This window comes from Haliotis asinina, chromosome 16 (assembly GCF_037392515.1).
Source record: "Haliotis asinina isolate JCU_RB_2024 chromosome 16, JCU_Hal_asi_v2, whole genome shotgun sequence".
Taxonomy (NCBI): Eukaryota; Metazoa; Mollusca; class Gastropoda; order Lepetellida; family Haliotidae; genus Haliotis; species Haliotis asinina.
The window spans coordinates 44,615,736-44,633,157 of NC_090295.1; the positions used below are offsets into that span (position 1 = coordinate 44,615,736).

The window sequence follows — 17,422 nt, forward strand, 5'->3', positions numbered from 1 at the left end:
ACAGTACTCCATATCACCGGATACTGCTACGAAAGTCCCAACCTCAAATTCAAGGCCGTCAGACATGATAACATGGTTAGAAAGCCATAATGTGCCATTTCCACGTAACACAACAAAACCCAAACTTTAAGAAATCATTAAAATCAACAAAAGCACACCTGTGTATAAAGTTTACCAGTGTCTGAAATTACAAGGTGTGATGTCTTACGTTTGCCGCCTTATCACTTTGAACCCGACTGAACTGATCTGGAGCATCATCAAATCTGACATTGCTCAGAGTAACACAACGTTTAGAATGACACACGTTCAAAATCTAGTCCGCGAATCAATGGCTAAGATTTCACAAGACGCGTGAAAAAATCATTTGACAAATTTGAAAATGCTGTTGAGCATAAGTCCTGGCTTCAAAACGACAAAAGCGACAAAATAGGCGAGTATCAGTCCCGAGTGCACTCTGATGGCTCTGACAACCGCGACTCCATGTCCAATTCAGAAGCACAGGATGATGACATTTGATACCATCCCCAACCGATGAAATCAACATCTCACGTGCCTCTCACTTACCTGGCTGTTACCTGAATTGTTGCTTAACCCATGTCAGAATTCTTGCAGTATGAAATGAAAATAATGATGGTTTCTTCAACAGCTTTTAGATTTTGTTGCCAAAACATATACCATTATTATTCTGCAGAGTTGATGTGTTTTTTACTTTGCGTTAGTTTGATTCATTTACGATTCTTTGTTTTTGAGTTAGGGTGCAAATCATTGGGGAGATTCTGACTCAAAGGTACTGTGCTGTTTGCATATAAATGTAACTTCATCTTTGCCCAGAATATTTATCACTGGATTGTCAGGTTCAACTTCGATTTTATACATGTCACTGTCCTTTTGAAGGAGTGTTTCTATGTGAAAACAACTCACAATGTAAAGGTTATAAGGAACGTGATTTTATTGAACAAAAATTCCAATCAAGGGGTTTGTGGTTAAATAGTTCAACGTTATACAGCATGCCATATTCCATAGTCATGATGGAAAATGGATTGTATGATCCAATCAAACCTTATTTCCACTTCACACAAAGATGCAGCATGTAAATTTAGTTCCATCAAATGAGTCCTGACTTGATACAGAATACTAGAAACTGGAAAGAGGCCCATGGCGGAACATCACCTTCTCTGATAAAAATAACCATCTAATGAAATTTGAATGAACAGTAGAAAGAAAGTGACAACTATTAGTTTTCGTGGGATAGTCAGGATAGTCACTTTGATTGCGACTACTAAGAATCAGCCGATTTCGATTTGTCCTGGAAAGCCGTGGCCATCAGGAAGCTTTAGCCTGGGTTAGCTCCAATCTCTTGTCTAGCTGTTGAATCTTTGATCAATGCCCCGACTGCATTCAAGCAACTTAGATGGAATGGATCGTTTCACGCTCAATTTGGCACCTTATCTTTTTCACGATGTCAGTTGACATGCTGCTCAACAGATATGCCTTTGGCGATGTGGCGAGTTTGTTCGTCCAGGATGCACTTTTGCACGAACGTTACACCCACCAAGAGAAATTTGAAATATGATATAATAGCATATGTTGTCAATATGTTTCATAAATGCAACATCTATGCTGCAAAAAGAAAGTCTGAAATTATTGAATAATTTTACTCCACATTGAGCTGAGAAGCACATGCATATGAAACTAAATGGAATGGATATAAATACACTGAATATCCTCACACAAAGCGCACACTTAAGTGTACAAAAAGAGCACAAATATTATATAATGTAACCTATAAATGGACCAGTCTAATGTTGACCACCTACACTATTATGTAAATCACATTCCACATTCCCCGTGTTCTTTCACGTGAACGCTTATAATCAGTTGATAATTGTTATCTCCCTTCACTGTTTGCTTGGTTTTGATTCCGGAATAATTCTGGAAGGATCTTCCCTATATCTCACAAGCTTCTGGCGACGTGATCAGCAAACCAAATAATGTTGCCATCGATTTAACCAGCATTGTGTATACACCTCTGATCTTACGCGTGAACTCATGTCTTAGAAAGAGGATTGGGGACTTAGTGACCAATTGGCATTGCTTGTTCAGGATTTGTTACCTCAGGTATTCACTAGAAACTAGATTTCCAATGGTGCCACGATGAATATCATTGATTTAAAACATATCTTACATTGTGTGTTCAACAGCGATGAATAGCACGACACGTTCAATCGGTGACCATTTTCTGCCGAATAATAGTAATACATTATTGACGCTGGTCGTCGTTTACGTCATGTGATCATTATATGGGTTGACAGTAGTGATTTCATTGATGGTATGAGATTTGTAGGGTTGTTGATGTTCAGCAGCAGTCTGAAATAATCGGCTGTCCTTGCACTGCAACATAACTATGGTTTGTGTAAGTCATGTTGAAGACAATTCCAATCATATCCCGAAGCATATCTAATATTACTATACCCATATGGAGGACATGTCAGACCTTCGTCATCGGAATGACTCTGTTAACACTTTTGTTTTCAGTGTTTACGGAATATGGTCTTCATGCCCACAGGGATTTCTGGCAGACCTCTGATCAGACAGGAGCCGTGTAAAAAGTCCTAATGAATTTGATTGGTTTGGCCGTTCTTCCACGTAATACTTCATATATTCTAAAGATTCTGGCTCACTAATCTGTTTCGACATCTCGTTTACCATACCCTGCGTCACTGGCATAGCGAGCTTCTGTTGAATGTACTCCAACTTTGTTAACTCAGTGTTTAAGGAAAACGTCCTCAAGAGTTTCTGGCAGACATCTGATGAGGCTGTGGTTGTAAAACGACCATGATTCTAGATCACTAATCTGTTTCGACGCCTTTACCATATTTCATTTCTATGATGTCTTTTATATAACACAACTGTGGTGCATAAGCATGTTTTTCTCCTGCAGGATTTTATGAATATAATGACTCTTTGAGGTAAATTGGATGTGATCTTCCAACAATGCTACCGGTACGTACTCTTTTCAACCAATCCCTGACCACGTGTTTCACTTCGAGACGTGTAGTTTGGTCGCCCCTGAAACAATGCTCGGAATTGTACCGAATATGTTTCTTTTTATCACTTTATTTAGCTATTGATACATTTGTGGTTCAAGTAAATATACGAGGTTATGGACACGGGTAGTATCTAATCCCTACACTATAGGAATACATGTGCTGTTGTGATTTATGTGAAGAGGTTATGGCAAGATGATCAAAAGGTGATGAAGTGAAAAAGGCAGCAAATTTGTCCATTTCATACAGGGGGTATAGGTATATTTTAATCCAGCAAACTGTGGATGCGAATTACATGTCTTCCACATATATAATGTTTTCTTGTGATGACAATCAGGTGTAAGGCATCATTTCGTTTTTCTTTACGTCCAATAAAATATGTTTTGTATCCAGAATTAATTTTGTGCCTGAACCTTGTTCAGTGCGGGCTTTTAGTTGCTCTCACAACGTCTTCACATGAACACACTCAGAAGCTATGTGCATAACTGATTCAATTTTAGCATTACAGAATGTGCAAAAAGCGGATTGTGTCAGTCTAGAGTTAAACAAATAAGTATTTGTTGTAATGTTTCTTTAGACAATTGTATATTGAAGCCATCTCATCTGTGAATTACAAGTTGTTCTGAAAGATAAAAACTCTCCCGATTTGTTCTGATATATCTACCTTGATATCTCATATATGTACCATTTAAGTTTGTATTCTACAAAGTAGAAAATCTTGCATCTTTTGCGTTCTTTATAGAGAATATGTAAATCATTGGGAATAAATGACTCCTCTACTTTACATAGAAATAGCTTTTATCGAAAGTAAGTACGATTTTGTGGAGTTGATGATACCCCTTGTTTTTTAAAATAAAAACAAAACTTGTAAAGTTTGCATCCTTGCCCACGCTTCGTGAAACAAGTGTCCAAATATGTTTCTAGCAGTTGTAATTTAGATACGTAATTCAAATATAATAAATGTTTTCATAATTTCCACCACTATCGGCACGCAATATCGTTTCTGTGGATTTCTGGTCCATCGGTCACTATATTCACGTTTATATGTACAGATACATATATACTTACTCAATTACTTGAGCATATTTTGTTATTGGCGTGGCTATTGGCAGGGGAAGACATGTAACCCTTTTGACGAACTCATGGAGTACATTGTTAGATATGGAGTATCAGAAAAACGCTAGGCTAGCATTTCCAATACACCATCCCACATAGAACTGTAATTCACCCTGACTCATGATCTGCTAATTCCACTGAAAGAATCTGTGGCCTTCAGAAATATCATCATGTCTTCACACCAAGTCTCGGGAATAAAATATTGTATCACTAGCCAGCTTACACATTCCAGTCTAGGTGGTTTCAAGTTGCGTAATTTAGCTCACGTGTCAGTCAAAACGATCTACGATGATATCTAACTTCTCTAGAGTGTGTGTAATTGGACAACAGAACGGATGGGTGCGCTCGTGGTGTTGACGCCAAATTGCAGAAACTCTAAAGTAATACGAACAGACATGAAATTACAGAATGCAATCAATATTCTAGAATCCTGAACATACCACAAGTGATGAAATCAATGTTACTGCATAAAATATTAAAATGTTTGGAAAGGTTTTCACAATTCAAAGTTGCACATTCTTTTTGAGGTAAAGATTTAGATTAACTGATTTTACTGATGTTGTAGGTATTGCTGACTTTGATCTTTTGCGATGGTTCTCAGTTATATCTCCAGACCCTGATGTGGAATGGTGTCCGAATTCTTGATAGAACTAAATCAATGAATCATGCAGACTTTATGCCAATAGTCTGTGTATTCTTGCCTTTGTGGACCCAATCATATTTGAGTTGATAGTGTGTTGATGTAATTAGTGTCAACACTGGCTGGTGCTCGCCATGAGCTAACTCATTGTACAGCACAGAAGACGGACTTTGGTGAGGCTTCTGATTTTGAAAATGTCATGATAACGTTTATACTAATGGTACTGGTGACAGTGCATATATTATCAATATTCATTATATTGCTGATTTTGTAGGTACTGACGATAGTGACAATTTTGTATGTTGCTGAAATTAGTCACATTGCTTATAATGCTGATATTAGTGGTACTGTTGACAGTCGATATATTGCTGATTAAGTAGGTATTGACGATAGTGACGATGTTTGATGTTGCTGATTTTAATAACATTGCTGAGAGTGTTGACACAAAAGTGTTCTTGACGATGTTGCAGATTTTGCTGATAACCTTGCTGATTTTACAGTTATTGAAATGGCCGTTTTTACAGAGAATGACTATTCAGGAATTTGGCTGATAATGTTGATAATACTTCACATTACTGATTTTGCTATTACTGATATGGATTATTTTACCCACTTTTCACTCATTCACTCACTCACTCACACACTAAGGAACAGGGAATGGAACATCATATGTTGTTTCGGCAATGTTCATACACCAGCATATGCATTAGGCACCTGTTGGCACCTGTTTCATCTAATTTATTCTGGTCTGGTTCCAATCGTTGAGTAAGGTTCCTCATCAATATCAGACCCGTGAAGCTCCCGGGGTAGAATAGGCCTTCAGCAACCCATGCTTGCCATAAAAGGCGACTCTGCTTATCGTAAGAGGCGACTAACGGGATCGGGTGGTCAGGCTCGCTGACTTGGTTGACACATGTCATCGGTTCCCAATTGCGCAGATCGATGCTCATGTTGTTGATCACTGGTTTGTCTGGTCCAGACTCGATTACTTACAGACCGCCGCCGTGTAGCTGGAATATTGCTAAGTGCGTCGAGAAACTGAAATCACTCACTCACTCATCAATGTTATCATTTTCTTTGGTTGATTCTAAATGTATCATCACCATATGTTTCATGTATTCCGGATTCCGGTGCCTATCATTGAGCAGGTGTTTATGGATCTAACCATTCGCCATGATTAATTCTGTGGTTGCCAGTACCTTATCTGAGCTAGAGAATTCCACGGAGGCCAATACAAAGACTTCAAACAGCCTTGACTTCTCCTACAGACCCTAAACTGTCACGTCATATTGACTAATAAGGAAATATGACTAATATGATTGTGTTACTATAACGTTACTGACTCCTATCACGGATACGGCTCTCAGTTAGTTTAACAACATCTGTGTTAGAAAAATGGGTTTCGTCAGCAAGCATAAATCCCCCGCACTAATGAAATACCAATCATAAATAAGACAGTACAAAAAATATTGAAGATATTACAAATCATAAAAAAATGATTCAGTAAAAGTATAATAGAATCATAAATTGTAAATTAAAAATGATCTTGCCAATGAGTATCTCAAAACGGCACGATTATCAAAGCCCTTGATGTCACGTCGCAATTATTAAAAAATAGGATACATGACGTAGACTTATATTATAACGATAACTGTGAGTCTGAAAATCAATAAATATGTTGTATCAAAAGTAAATACCTGTTACATGTTTGTCTGTTTAAATCGCTACATCCTAGTCTTAACTTACTGTGAATAGTTTAACTGTTACCAGTTTTATAAGTAACCTATAAACATTACTCTGTGATTTTCTAAATTATGTGAAAAAATCAGTATGACAATATCGCTTATCCAAATTCATCCAATCCACGGTAAAACAAACTCTTACTGATTTATGAAACCACGATATCACATATGATCATCTAAATGTATGTTTCCAGTTGTCAAATAAAAGTGACAAAATTCTTTTCCATGTTCAAAAATAACCAGACTCGGCTTTCTGTTGAAACATACAATTCATTTAACGTAAAAGGCAAAAATATGGTAGCTAAATATTTGAGTGGATGATTGAAAATCCCACACGACCCCAGACAAGTAAGAGCAGAATGTCCGGACCAAACATTCCAGTTACAAGAGAAGAATAATTTACTACGAGAGATTTCGTTCAGATAGTGACATTGCCAGGTGTTAAAGGCTGAGCACAGAGTGCCCCACTTGTCACAACCTTTATCTACACATATAAACAAAGGCAAATCACTCGTAGAGCCTTTATAGCAACGGGAGCATGCTGTAAGAAAGCATATATTCGTTGCTGATGCAGCAAATGTTGCTCCACTTTAACGCTTTTTGAAATTTATGAATGTTCCAATTCCGATCAAAAAGGACATACAACTATTCAGCATCTCCTCAGAAAGAGCATGTGTGAGTGTACATCAAAGTTAAGAAATTAGTTCAAAGGGAAATCCGTAACTGGAGTGTGGGCAGTGTGCAGTGTCTTTCTCTTCATCGTGACATTTTTGAAAAGTAAAATCGATAAAACCTTCTTTAATGAACATTTTAAAACCCAACGAACACATTATGAAAATGTTCGTATTCCTGTCTCAGCCCGGGATGAAGGTGAACAGCAGAGCATCCATTATGGTAGGAGCATCACCACAGGCTCAATGAATTAGTTCAGATATGGCTCTTAGTCCTGTAAGTGGAGATGTGAGTATACCAGGTGCGTGGGAGGACATCTCCCATGCACAACAACGGCGTCAGGTGTCTCATAAATAAAAGTGTGATATTATCGTTATTGTGCGAAATGTCAAGGAAACATGTTCTTATATTCCCTTGATAAAAGTACGTCTGTCATACACCATACATTTGTAGAAACCGACCCAACACATATTGATTCAACTATTTATATTATGTGGGTGCGGATGGATGGGTGAGTGCGTGTGTGGGTGAGTGTTACAGGGCATCACGCTGTTCTGTTAACTGTGACATAGATATGAAATGAAACTCACACAATATACCAGTGGCAGGGGGGTAGAGTAGCAGATAAAGCGCTCGCTCGACACGCTGAAACACAGGGTTCGACTCTCCACATCGGTACATTGTGTGAAGCCTATACCTGATGTCCCCTCCGTGATGTAGCTGGAATACTGCTAAACATGGCGTAAAACATACTCACTCACAGGTAGTGGCACTATAGTAAGGTGGGATACATTGTAACCATTAATTGAAAGATTCATTTGCATTATTCAGAGTGAGGAAGTTGGTTCTACGTCTCCTTTTGCAATATTTCAGCAATATCACAGCGGGGAACACCTGAAATGGGCTTCACACATTGTACATTTGGGGAATCGAACCCGGGTCTTCGGCGTGACGAGCGAACGCTTTAGCCACTAGGCGACCCCACCGCCCGCATTAATCAGACAATTACGTGCTTATGAAACTGAAACAGAATTCTATGCTTTGAAGCCTTGACCTCCTTTGCGTATCTCTTTACAACACATACAAATATCATATACACAGTCTTCGATCAATCAACAACACGTGAGGTTTGTATCAATCAATACAACTTCGCCTGAGGCAGACATACAATCCATTCAAGCCTTGTGACACACGTGTGTGTACGTCTGTGTAGGTACCTTAACGCATATATCAGCTCTTTCATCTAATGCCCGTAGGAAATTGTGATGTCATTGGTCTCCGTTGCTGCCAATGAATCTCCGCTGCTGTCATATCAGCGAACGGTCAACGATGAGCCAGCCCCAGTTTAGATTCTTGATATGAGTACGTTATATGTGTCCTCCGTTATTATTGTAGTGCAGATAGATCGACGTCTCTTAAACCATGGCTAGAAAAGCCTACATTGTTAATATAAATTGCATACCTTATCAAACCAACTTCATGAATATAGGACTCCTAATAGAATATCATGCTCGCGCTTTCATTTAATAATCAAAACAGCATGAAAAATGTACGGACAACAGAAATTACATGATGACACCGAGTGTTCACAAAACAAATACTGATATATTTCGGGGCTTCAGAGTACGTTTCTTTATATGTTTGCATTCGGAACATATCACTTACGAGGACAAAAATGTACCTTGCATTTATTAAAATATTTGTGGATAGGTTTTCGTAACAGGAACTACCTACTTCATTGTTTATGTCACTAGCTTTGGCATATGTGTTCACGCAAGAAAAGAACACCTTACACAAATCAAACAATCGTGTACTATGAACGTTTACCTAAACCAGGTTTGTCAAGTATAACAGTGAAATAGTAAGGTGGGATATTCAAGCTTGTTACCCGGTAACCTCATGCAGGAATGACGTCAGTTGGGTTGTAGAGGCAAGAAGGAGGTCAATTAAGTAAATACATTTTATAGAATCAGCGAGTAGGTTATATGGATCTGTGTTTGCACATTGCAACGTATGTTGCTTTGACTCAAGGACATTTAAGAACATTTAAGTACTGTATAATTTTGATCATTTTGAAGATTACTTTTATCGTATCACTTCTGCCAAGACAATCAAACAAGTCCGTATATATGTTAAACTGATTTCAAAAGTGATTTCAAAAGACGCTGATACACACTCAATGAAAGAACCAGATGTGTTACAATTTGTCCAAGTTCAAATATAAAGGCAGGGGTCATGGCTGGTCATATGGCGCAGGTAATATTGTTAGTACATGGTTTGAAAACATCTCGTGATGTTGACCAAATGAATTCAGTACATTTCATCTCACACCCACAAGAAGTCTTGACTTGTTATAAACACATGCAAAGGCTAGTCAATTGTTTACCGGAAAAGATTTGGGAAAGTATGGTACGTCAAAATGGGGAAGTGCATCAAATTTGGAAACATCCCCTACACATCTACTATGAAAGACTTTGACACTCGAAAATTGACATGTATTAGAACTGTTTAGCGTTCGAAAACAGTTTAATATTTAGTTTAGTACCCCCTATTCTGCAGATACACTTTGAGTTAGGGTAGTAACATGACATGCAGAGGTACAATGGCGTACTGACGGTGGTTATTAAGACCACCATACACCCCACACACCCACCCCACCCCACAATTCAGCATGTCAAGCATTTCCATTTTTAGCAGGCCATATTCCATAGAAAGTAGTTTAATGGATGTAAGGATAGGTACGTTATATATAGCACACGGACCTTCTGAAGGTGGCCTTTAGACGCTGGTATGATGAAGAGGAATATTTTTTATGAATATACAACTTTTTCAGTGCAACAGATGCGCATTCACTGTTCGGTGAATGTGGATACACTTAATAATCTATGTAATACTCGGATGTTATCTTAATCATCATTAACTAAGATATTATTACATGTTATTCGTATTTACAGGTAACTTTGTTCATGTTTTGTAATAAGTGGTAATTCAACAAATACGTGTATGGCGGCTTAAAATGAAACAGGGCTATTCCAGATGTTTGGATGCAGGTATTTTATTTAGTGTTTGTAGGTTTGCATTTTTTCGGTTGCTGTGTTCAGCCAAATACACTTTTGATAACGTTTCAGCCAAATCAAGTTAAAGCGTGTACCTTTCTGCGACTTTATATTGTTCAATCTCAGGTGTATTTAGATACCGTGATGACCTTGACCGAGGTAGCAATCCATAAACTATACTGGCGAGATGATAAGCAGGGCTACTATTGAAAAAAGACACAACAACATGGGTAAATTCAATATTTATTGTTATCGTGTTTGGTTCAACATGACAAATGCATTTGGTTCACATGACTGAAGATCAACAAATCCAATTCCTCATAGCGTTAAATATATTACTCATTGTTGTACAATATAGAGTCTTTGTACATCCCATCACTCTTTGCTGCATATTCCGTTAAAAATGTACAATCCGGACAATATCCAGCGAACACCACCGGATCACCGAGTTCTCGGATTGTCAATTATGACTTTTGTTAAAATCACCAGAAACCGTCCCTATATGCACCATAGTTTATACAGCCACATTCATACATGTAAGAATGAGCCAGAGAGTTGACTCATCCACGGATCTGGATGGACATCCATACATGTAAGAATGAGCCAGTCAGTTGACTCGTGCCCCATTCTTGATGGACATCCATACATGTAAGAATGAGCCAGTGAGTTGACTCGCTCCCCGATCTGGATGGACATCCATACATGTAAGAATGAGCTAGTCAGCTGACTCGTTCCCCATTCTTGATGGACATCCATACATGTAAGAATGAGCCAGTGAGTTGACTCGTTCCCCGATCTTGATTGACAACCACACATGTAAGAATGAGCTAGTCAGTTGACTCGTTCCCCGATCTTGATGGACATCCGCACATGTAAGAATGAGCCAGTGAGTTGACTCATCCACGGATCTGGATGGACATCCATACATGTAAGAATGAGCTAGTCAGCTGACTCGTTCCCCATTCTTGATGGACATCCGCACATGTAAGAATGAGCCAGTGAGTTGACTCGCTCCCCGATCTGGATGGACATCCATACATGTAAGAATGAGCTAGTCAGCTGACTCTTTCCCCATTCTTGATGGACATCCATACATGTAAGAATGAGCCAGTCAGCTGACTCGTGCCCCATTCTTGATGGACATCCATACATGTAAGAATGAGCCAGTCAGTTGACTCGCTCCCCGATCTGGATGGACATCCATGCATGTAAGAATGAGCCAGTCAGTTGACTCGCTCCCCGATCTGCATGGACATCCATGCATGTAAGAATGAGCCAGTCAGTTGACTCGCTCCCCGATCTGGATGGACATCCATACATGTAAGAATGAGCCAGTCAGTTGACTCGCTCCCCGATCTGCATGGACATCCATGCATGTAAGAATGAGCCAGTCAGTTGACTCGCTCCCCGATCTGGATGGACATCCACACATGTAAAAATGAGCCAGTCGATTGGGGTAGGGTGGTTCTCATGACGAACCTGCTTCAATCACCAATGTTTGTATTGCGGATACTGATCTTACTCATCGATCCTGATTTCGTTCCGATTGAGCGAACGTTGACTTTATAGCGAGGAACAGTTCACATTTTCAGGATTTACACTCGTACAGACATGACGATAATGAACATTACTCTGGTACCCTGTACACACACTGTAAACACACGATGTGAACAAGGTGTGAACAAGGAACACGGACATTCCGTATGTAAGAGTGCGGGGTGCATACCCAGCTAATATCACAGAGATATATCCACTAATCACAGCATCCTCATACCCATAACAAAATATATCAATAAACATTCCATTCCTCATCCAAACCCGTCCACATTGGACTATGAGCAATTCCCACATAGATCTATGTTTTCCAGAGTTGTGTGTATAAGGATGAACCGGTCGTATAAAATATGTATGAAAGTAATCTTACATTTTAATAACCAATGTTAATATGAACAGTAACATATATCAACAACAAACAACCATTTGAAAGACGTTTCGTGGCCTGTGTGGAAAGTAAAAGATTGTCTGGGCGTTATAAGAATCGACTATTTGTGTATAACAAGCATTACTTGTTCCTAAAATCCTAGACACGGTGTTGTAATGAGACCTTCCAGAAAGACAAATCTTTACCCCAGAATGTTATAGGGTAAAAAGCAATTCTGAAAAAGGCTTTGATTGAATCAAAGTGCTAATAAAACTAACATCCTGTCTCGTACACTTGAAAATCCGTTACACATACCGCACCTGTGTAGAATTGTCGATCTCTTGCAGCTGTCTTCCTGAGCATCTTACAGACATTTATCAATGTTTCCATATATGGTCATTACCCACGGGCGCTTTACTATGGCAACACGTACAGTAGACCATGGACTTCGAACAGCTGTGACGTAAATTTGCTTCATGAAGTAGGTACAGGGTCATTATCGATCATTAGAGAACAGAGGACTTGGTACTAAAATCTTATGTCTTGACATGGTTCCTGTGACCATTACAGACCATGTCTACACCCTACACCTACAGCGATTAGGTAAGCGTGACTCAGTGGGTAGACTGTTAGGCTTTTATGTGTGGACATAAGCAATAGTAACTGCCGTCGTGAAATATTTACTGTACGAGTAATTCCTGTACTTTGCCTTCATTTTTCAGCTCGTTTGTGCGAAATGTGTAGTTCAGCAGTAAAGGGACAATAATGCTGTTGACCAACTCTGGTATACAACTGTTTCCTGCATAACTATGTCACGAAGCAGAACAGCAGAACAGGCTTACAGTATCTGTTTCGCCTCAGCTCATTGCTGTGCACATACTGGTGTGCCTCATTGTATATCATCGTATACCTGTCGGTGTGGCTCATGCTAATGTTCAGTTGTCGGTTCGTTTCCGACTGTGTCATAAGCACGTGTTTATGACTCATTATCACACGGTTCCCAACATCGCGGGTCTGCTGTGGACACACAGGCAAATCACTTCATCAACCAACACAGGAGCATCCGTTACCACTCAAAATAGGGAATTGTAACGGACATCGCTTTTGCAATCGGCGAGTCAAATCTTGAAACTACATCATTACTTGTTTTGAAACAGATGTCCCCATCACATACATTTTAAGGGAAGCTGAGAAACAGACTTGGCATTCATTCGTCACATCATTGAAACGGGTTCGATTCGTGTAAATCCGGATACTCATTCAGCTCATTACGACGGGGTGTATTCGGAACCAATGTATAGCACGATTAATTCTCTTTAATATCGCTGGTTCAAGAAATATATGACATCGTCATGGTATTTGATCGGGGGATATGTTCGAAATTGAAGGCAGTCAATGCATGTCGGGTTACGGGTTCCAAATCCAGGAACATTCGGTTTTCAGTGCTTAAGAAGGGTTTCTGTAATGGACAAATAGTACGACACAATTTGAAATTGTTAGACATATAAGATGTGTTCATGTGAATGGTCAACAGATTTACTCTTATAAATATTTTATTCGTGTGCGTTTTCAAGCAAAAGTCTAATTGTACAGGTCATGCTAAGATGTATCATAGGGTTTAGTTTCACGCCGATATTAGCAATGTTATGTACTGAGAAGGAGGGGGACACAAAAATGAGTTCCACACACGAATCGAATAATCCGTGATGAGCGAACGCTTAACCGCCGCCCCATCCATTAAAAGTTTCTTTGTTTCCGGATGGGCGAAAATTTGTTCATGGCAAATTAAAGACATACAAAGACACAGAAGGATGTGTAAACACATGGTAAAATACTACCAATAGTCAAGGACGTTATTCTCTTGCTAACATTTACTCCATCAGTTAGTAAAACCAAAGTTTTTCACTCGTTCATAAAATAATCAAGCTAATAAAGACATGTGAATTTAGAAATGATACAAATTTCAAGTTGTCGCCTGATTGGTATACTAGTGGTAATTTCATGAACATGGTGCGACTCGTTCTATACCTCATGGCGATATCTGGTGTTCTATATTCCCTTTGATCCTGAAATTCATTCGTTTTCTATAATAATTAGCATAACGATCTACCTACTAATAACATTGAAAATTATAATATTTATAACTGTATTAATTCAGAAACTTACTTCACCGCGTTTTAAGGAAAATGTGTATTTTGAAGCTTCGTTCGTTGCTTTTTGTTGAAAATACGAATTTAGTTAATTCGTATCTACATATATTTATTATAAAAATCAAACTATCAAGTTTGCGTCTTTACGACAAACAGGGATGTCACGAAGTCAATGTTGTACTGCTATAAACAGTGAAAGCAATTAAAATATGTCTACCCGTATGTATCATACCTCACATTCACACAGGCACCCTGCATTATGTCTTCTTAGCTGGGACTTCTCAGCCAATTAAAATTGCAGGAATTTGAAACTGTCAAGGGTGCTGAAATCATTTTATGTCACTGTGTTCGCTGAGAAAATAATTTGTAACAAACTCTGAGTGAGCCCCAGAGGGTGTAATTGCCGGTACATTCTACGTTCCACAACACTTGTGACACTAAACATGAAACACGTGTAATGAATGATATACTTCCTGTGTGACACGCGCGACATGCATCGCACCTCCGAGTTATGTCTAACCATCCTCATTTGCTTATTAACGGGTGTCGCCAGTATGAGCACAATCGAGTTATCACAATATGACTGACCAGACAGTCAGTGTTACTTGTATGTGGCCAATGTATAGAGTTTACATGACCTTCCATCACAGTTTCAGTCAGTGTTAGGTCACTGTAGATCCATACTCATCTGCCTGTCTCAGTGTCTCATCGTTGCTTTTGAAGCCTTCTTGAGGAATGATAACCTCGGACAACATCCCCGAAGAAGCTTAATATACACTTTCCTGAAGTCTCGCATGAATAACGGGTAAATAATTGGGTTGATCAAGCTATTGCAGTACCCCAACCACACAAATCCAATGAAAACTTTTGGCGGTACGCACCTGCAGAAAGCATCTGTGATGTTACACACTAGAAATGGCGCCCAGGTTACGACATATGCCCCCACTATCACCCCTAATGTCACTGTTGCCTTTCTGGTGAAAGGTTCTCTTAGGGACTTGTTGGAGACATCCTTGCCCAGTAGAACGTGACTCGGAGCTATGAGAGTTCCCACAAAAAATGCTTGTCTCTTAGCTTCCTTGGACACACGGTAATACAACACAAAGGCAATGATTATTGGAAGCAAGATGGTAACAGTGGAGGCTGTCAATGCATATGGGAGACTGACAATGAAGATACACTGGGGCTCAGTACTAAAGATTGTCAAGTTTTCTAGCGATGGAAGATCCGGGTTGTGCCAACCGTTCTGAATTGGAACGAAGGATGTACATATGGCGATTGTCCAGGCTGATGACAGGAGTAGAAGAGCCCTGGAATGTGTCATTAGTGCGTTGTAACGAAGCGGTGTCATTATAGCGAGGTATCTGTCCAGACTTATCAGACACACATTGAGGATTGACGCGCTACACAACATTACGTCAAACGACGCCCATATTGAACAGAAGTCGTTCCCAAGTATCCATTTTTGAAATATTTCGTTCAATGTGGCTGGTACCATGACCATGGTGGCCACAAGTATGTCCGCAAAGCTTAACGACACAATGAAGAAGTTCGAGACGGTCCGCAACTTCTTGTTGGACGACACAGCCACGAGCACCAACACATTTCCAGCGATCGTCAGAAGTATTATACAGAATAAAGTGACACCAGTCAGTATCCTTCCTATTGTTATGGTCTCCGTGGCGACGTCGTGAATCACTGGTCCGACCCCTCGGGCCACGAGGAGGGTAGCGTTGGTCTGGGCGGGGAAAACAATGTCGCTAAAACGGCTTGTGAGACCCTCTGACGAGACTAGGTTGGAAAAGTTCATCGTCCAATTCAGAAGAAAAATACACTGAAGCGGTGCATGGATCGGTATATAGCACAGTGGTCGATCGATACTTTAGCCAGCATACAACGAGAAGCCAGTCCGCGCTAACCTGTGGGGGTGGGGAGAGGAAGTTCACAGTGACTCGTCAACACCACTCCCCCACTTCACAATGCTGTGGCCTTGAGAGTGTTTGAATTGGTAAAAGTAGGAAGTTGTGTCTCCTTACACCTACATGCACAGGACAAACAGATCACGTCTCTGTGGCCAAACGGTAGTAAATACAATCAGAATTACTTCTACAGTGGTGCCATTGAACAAATAGTGTCGTGTGCTGTCTGTTTCACTGCGTTCTTAAAACACTTTTCATTGAAGTTAGTGTCAGTATCAATTTTCACATATTTTAAAATCGATCTCAGTTTCACTTGGGGTTACCAAGTCTCATTTCGCTTCGTCTTATCCTGCTTTTGGTGAAGACTAATCGCCCATGGAACTTCAAACTTTGGCTCGATCGGGTTGTTGCTGTTGTTGTTGTTGCTGCTGCTGTTGTTGTTGTGTGTATCAGAGAAAAATAGTCCAAACTTTATACACACTGAAAACAGACAAGAGTAATGTATTCCTTTTGTGACCTTTCAAGCCAATCTGTTATTCCCAGGAACTGGGTGTTTACGAGAAGATTGTCATCTTCCGCAATCGGATTCCGCTGATGCTGGATCTCGGTAAGTCCGTCTAATGGTCTGCTAGCATGGTGCCACCGTTCCCCAGCTCGGATCTACAAGAGAGAACACAATAATTCCTACACTGACGTGATTCCAGAACAATGGGCATAAAGGGAGGCTACTTGTGGAAGATAGTTCAGGTGTGTGGTTAACAAGCCACAAGTGGCAGAGGTAATACACAGAGAGTGAAGGCGGAGACGGACGTATTTCGACAGACTAACGATCAGGGCCTTTTTTCTGATAAAGTAGTTGTAACCTTCTTCCTATGCTTTAACACACGATGCCCCGAGTCTGCGGGACCCGTGAAGGTTCAGGGGTAGAATAGGCCTTCAGCAACCCATGCTTCCCATTAAAGGCGACTATGCTTGTCGTAAGAGGCGACTATCGAGATCGGGTGGTCAGGTTTGCTGAATTGGTTGTCACATGTCATCGGTTCCCAATTGCACAGATCGATGCTCATATTGTTGATCACTGGATTGGGTGGTCCAAAACCGATTATTTACAGACCGTCGCCATATAGCTGGAATATTGCTCAGTGCGGCGTAAAACTAA

The 17,422-nt window shown here is 39.9% G+C and overlaps 1 protein-coding gene across 1 annotated transcript; it reads right to left on the reverse strand.

Annotated features, from left to right (window-relative positions):
• Window positions 1-14,890: 14,890 nt before the first annotated feature.
• LOC137268402 (5-hydroxytryptamine receptor 6-like) lies at window positions 14,891-16,154 on the reverse strand. Its single transcript, XM_067802970.1, has one exon. The coding sequence runs from the start codon at window positions 16,152-16,154 to the stop codon at window positions 15,042-15,044; it is 1,113 nt and encodes a 370-aa protein (XP_067659071.1). The 3' UTR covers window positions 14,891-15,041.
• Window positions 16,155-17,422: the final 1,268 nt, after the last annotated feature.

Excerpts from the sequence above, each read along its gene's own strand:
- LOC137268402 (XM_067802970.1), bottom strand. The coding sequence starts at position 16,154 with ATGAACTTTTCCAACCTAGTCTCGTCAGAGGGTCTCACAAGCCGTTTT.